The sequence below is a fragment of the Uloborus diversus genome, chromosome 1 (assembly GCF_026930045.1).
Source record: "Uloborus diversus isolate 005 chromosome 1, Udiv.v.3.1, whole genome shotgun sequence".
Lineage (NCBI taxonomy): Eukaryota > Metazoa > Arthropoda > Arachnida > Araneae > Uloboridae > Uloborus > Uloborus diversus.
The window spans coordinates 94,038,312-94,043,059 of record NC_072731.1 but is presented as its reverse complement, the minus strand read 5'-3'; the positions used below and the strand labels follow the sequence as shown (position 1 = coordinate 94,043,059).

General features: G+C 34.0%; 1 protein-coding gene across 1 annotated transcript; it reads right to left on the bottom strand.

The window, feature by feature from the left end:
• Nucleotides 1-1,344: 1,344 nt before the first annotated feature.
• LOC129232174 (uncharacterized) lies at nucleotides 1,345-1,734 on the bottom strand. Its single transcript, XM_054866437.1, has one exon. The coding sequence runs from the start codon at nucleotides 1,732-1,734 to the stop codon at nucleotides 1,345-1,347; it is 390 nt and encodes a 129-aa protein (XP_054722412.1).
• Nucleotides 1,735-4,748: the final 3,014 nt, after the last annotated feature.

Here is a 4,748-nt window from a genome sequence, read left to right as displayed (position 1 = left end):
ATCAAGTTACACTGACTTGAAAATGGTTTCATAAATTAATCCGAAAAAGACGCCATTTGTTGCGTAGAAACATGGGCTGTTCAATATTAATGGATTTTTGGTAATGTACTCTACTATTATATGTTTTATAAGAAAATAATTAAGGATGAAAAACATTACTTAACACTGCGATAAAAATTAACTTAATCTCGTAAAACTCGTTCAGTTTGGCAGATTTCACTGAAAATACACTGACAGTAGCGAGGCAGCTACGTATTTACGTGAGAGCTCAGAGCAGTCAAACAAAAAACGAGAAAATTATTTAACATTCGCACACTTACCCCTTCGCATACTAGCCACGGTCTCCCTATCATGTTTGTCGGAGTCAGTAGCATTTTTTTTTTCCTTTCAATTGGCTTCTTTCACTTTTATTTTACTATATCTCTTATTGGTATTTAACATTAATCTGCTAATTAAAATTTATCAATTAGAAGTTTATTGTCTAAATGTATATTGCTTTGAGTATACAAATTAACTTTTCATAGCATCTAAAAGAAATAATCATAATTAATAATTACAAAAACTATAATCCTCTTATATATCGTCGCTAAAAAGATAAATGGGCGAATCTCAAAAAATCGAAAAATGAGTTATGGCAACCACAGAAATGTTCAAAGTCGATTCTATATTATGACCAATGGGCTTATTTCTACAATAAATAGTAAAAAAGTTACAGTCCCTCACACTGGAGGCGGTTCTCAAGCGATACAGTAAACTGGAAATCCTTAACCTTTTAAACGCCGTAATTCAAATTTTGAATTTTTACTTTTAATTTTTTGCCTAAATGTCTCAATTTACCTCTAGTATAGCTAACCTAAACATGTTTTAGCGAAAAAAAAATTATAAATAGGGTTTTCAGGATGTTCCCATTTGGGAACATCGGCGTTTGGAATGAAGTAAACGGGAGGATTGATCTTGAAACTTTATTACTTCGAAATGTGTGAAAAAATATGAATATTTTTGCTTATTTTACATACTATTATACTTTTCTCTTCTGAATGACACTTTTTCTTCCTTATTGTCCATGGTATTGGAGGAAGCAAGATGAACGGAGTCTTTTTTCACATTCAATGCCCGTTTTCGCACGTTCTTCTCACAAACCGTAAAACGTCTCTGAGTGAAGGGGACAATATAATGGTTATCTGTTTTTCTATTCAGAACAGGAAGGTGTGATTTAGGTTCAGGTCTGCTTGACACCTTCACTGAGAGTTAATATATCAGCTAGATGTTGCATATAATCCAGAAGACGTATTTTAAAAAATACCTGCAGAAGATCCATTGCCTGAAGCTTGGGGAATTTTTCAGTCAATTTTTCGAGTTTTTTCCCGGAAGATTTTCTTCAAACTTAGCATACTTTTTCCAACTGGGATAGGGCTCTTGTTTCCGCTTCTTTGCTTTTGGAGTCGAGCATGAGGTTGTGTTTCCCTTTTGATATCCTGAATTGTGAAGCTGATCATCTGAACTATTTGAACCTGTATCTTCATCGCTAAGCATCAAGTCAACATGGCCGCAGACATCTTTAGGATAAACTTCATTTAAGGCTTCATCGTTTATGTGTTTTTCATCACTCAGACTCGCGTGTTTATCAGGTAGCAAAATACAAAGATCATGCTCGTGTTCGTCATCAAGTTCGCTGTCGGATAAGCTGTGGAAATAACCTAACGCAGCTTCTAACGTTAAAAACTTGCGAGGCATCTCTAGATTGCTGTTTATACAAAATGATAGTTCAAAAACACTAAATAGATTAAAACTACATTATTCTGAGTCTAAAAACAAAATCGTTGGTACGTATGAGACTCGCTAAAAGAAACAGAATGCACGTGAGCTGAGTAATGAAATGAAATGATGAAATGAGACCGGTCAAAGTTCATAAAAGGCTTTATAAGTAAAAAAAATAAAAGGCATAAAAGTTCATAAAAATATCTTTATCTACCCGACAGTCACGAGATACATTTTAAAAGTGTGAAACACATACAATTCTTAGAAAGTGAGTAGGGTAGAAAACAAGAATTCCAACCCCGAAAACGCGATTTACTTAGATAGAATGCGTGAAGGCGGGTGTGAAGGTCATATTTACAATAGAATAATGGTGTGAAGAGCAAGCTGATTGATAAAAAATGTATGTTCGTGAATGAAAGAACCGAACACGCGTATTCAACACAAAACAGATCTTCCACAACAAAATATTTGAAATAAAGAGGAATCACACTCAAATTCCGCGATTGACGAAAATCCCTCTCAAATACTATACTCTAAACGCCGATGTTCCCAAAAGGGAACGTGTCGGTTCTTATGGAAATAACTCACAAGAAATAATAATTGGAAATATTTTGTTAAGTTGAAATAAAATATATGTCCTCTGGCCACTAAATAACGCCAATAAAATATTTCTCACATCTTTTTCTTTAAAATCAGAGACAGAAAAACTTAGACAAATTCTAAGTTCAGAAATTCAGTAAATTTGACTTTAATTTCAAGATAAAGGTTAAACGTAGTTTAAAAATTAAGAACACCTAAAATAAATTAATACTGTTATGTGTCATTCCGGAAAATATGACAAGTCTACACAAATAATTAGGTTATTAAAAAAATTCACAAAAAAATGTTCCCATTTGGGAACATCGGCAGGTAAAAGGTTAAATTGGATTTCTGCAAAATGCTTAAAAGTGAGATGCGCCCATTCGTCTTTTCAGCAACGATATAAGAGCGAATGATCGAGTAACGCTCCTGACGTCATCAACAATGAAACTCGCTCCATGCCATGATAAGTTGATAATATTTTTGGCAATGTTTGACATGCAGGGAAATGCTTTATTTTAACGAGGCTGAACTAGATCCAGTCTCTTAATTGTTTTACTGGTAAGACTGTCATTTTAGGAGAATGAAGAAACGAAAAAGGGGTCAACAATGATCGCTATGTAATGGAGTTTAAGGTTCATCCACTGGAGTTAGGGTTAAAATTTCAAGCATTAAAATATCACCAAACAGGCAATTGCTTCGTTCAAATGTTAAAGCAATTTTCAACCGTCATACCTTGACGGGCGATTTTCTAGTAAGAAAATGTATTCAATCTATAATATTGTTATTAACACTTAAATTACTAAAATAAAATCTAATTTTAATACACTAAAATACAAAATTATACATTTATTCAGCCCGTCTCTTCAGAATTTTACTAGGGAGAGGGTCAAATCTGCGGTGAGAAATTAAAGCGAAGTATCTGCAGAAATGAATTTTTGAGAAATTTGAAGAAACGCGTTTCGAAATCCATAAAGAGAAACGTTAGATTATTACGTTCTTTTCGTGCTTAATTTTCAGCGAAAATCAAATAAGCAAGCTTGTACACTAAAGCCAAAGCACAGAAGATAACAAAAAAGAAAAAAAAAAGATGAAAAGTTTGCAGACATTACGCTTTACCTTCCCACGGCAAATGCTTATTATAGCAAAATGCAACAAAAACTACACCTACATACACTTGCTATTAGTTGTAAAAAATGTTTAGTGGAATTTACCTTAGAGTTTAGGGGACTCACCAAGAGAGAGAGAGAGAGAGAAAGAAAAAGGTTTGAGAGACAATTTTCATTATATTTACATTATTTTTACAATTTGAAGGAAAAAAATATTTCGGGTGACGGCGTTCCCCCGCGTCTCTCTTTTCTACCATACTACACTTTTGCAAAAACATGTAAATACCTTTTCTTTAAAAAGTCTGCTGGTAGTGTGATGGTAAGGCGCTAGCCTTCTACGCCTGGGATCCAGGTTCTGACTTGGGGTGGCAAGTCAATGATTTTTCGAGATGCAGAAAATCATCAGCTCCCACGTCGTAGTCTTTTGTGGGATGTAAAAGATCCCTTGAATATTCGTTTGGCTTTGAATTCCCTCGTCAAGACTAATTCCTATTGCAGTTTTACATCAAAGAGAGTGCAGGTGCTCCATCTGGTGGAAACTGGGCGTCAAAAACTACTTGTGTCTTGCATCAGCGCCTTAATTGTGTCACATGAAAGACCGATGCCTTGTGAGGAAGCGCACTAGGTCTGGTAAAGTCCAAATGGCGTCTTACACAGGCCCATTTGGAGAAAAAAAAGCACTTTTTCTTTAAATACCAAGAGGACCAACTGCTACCTCCTGACCCCTTAAGTAGTGGTCCTTTTTTCATCACCAATACTAAGATAAAACTTCAGTCTAAAACCGAAGGCAGACAGACCGACACACTCGCATTTTCCCCGCCTCAAACCCCTTTTTTTCCAATTTTTAATCTTTCAATATTTATTTGATTATTTTGTTTATTTTTAACTTTTTTTAGTGATATTTTTGGGATACATAAACCTTCTATTATGCTTTTTTTTCTCCTTCGACCTTTACCTGAAAGTAGGTTAAAAATAAAAATGCAAGCTATTCCAAACAATAAAATAAACTTTCAAATACTTGAAGATGTAATATTCGATTTGACACAGCAAACAACTTCGAAAATATATAAATTAAAAATAAATTATCCAAACGGTAAAATCAATAAAAGCACAATATACGCATCGTGATGGCAACAACGTAAAAAGAAATCAATAGATAAACAGAAATTTTACATTACATAAATATATTATGTTTTTTAAAGCTACCAGACGCATTGGTACGAACACATTGAGCAGAAATAATTAGCACTATGAGCGTTTACACTTAATAGCATTCTAAAGATTTATTTTTTCTTTTTCATT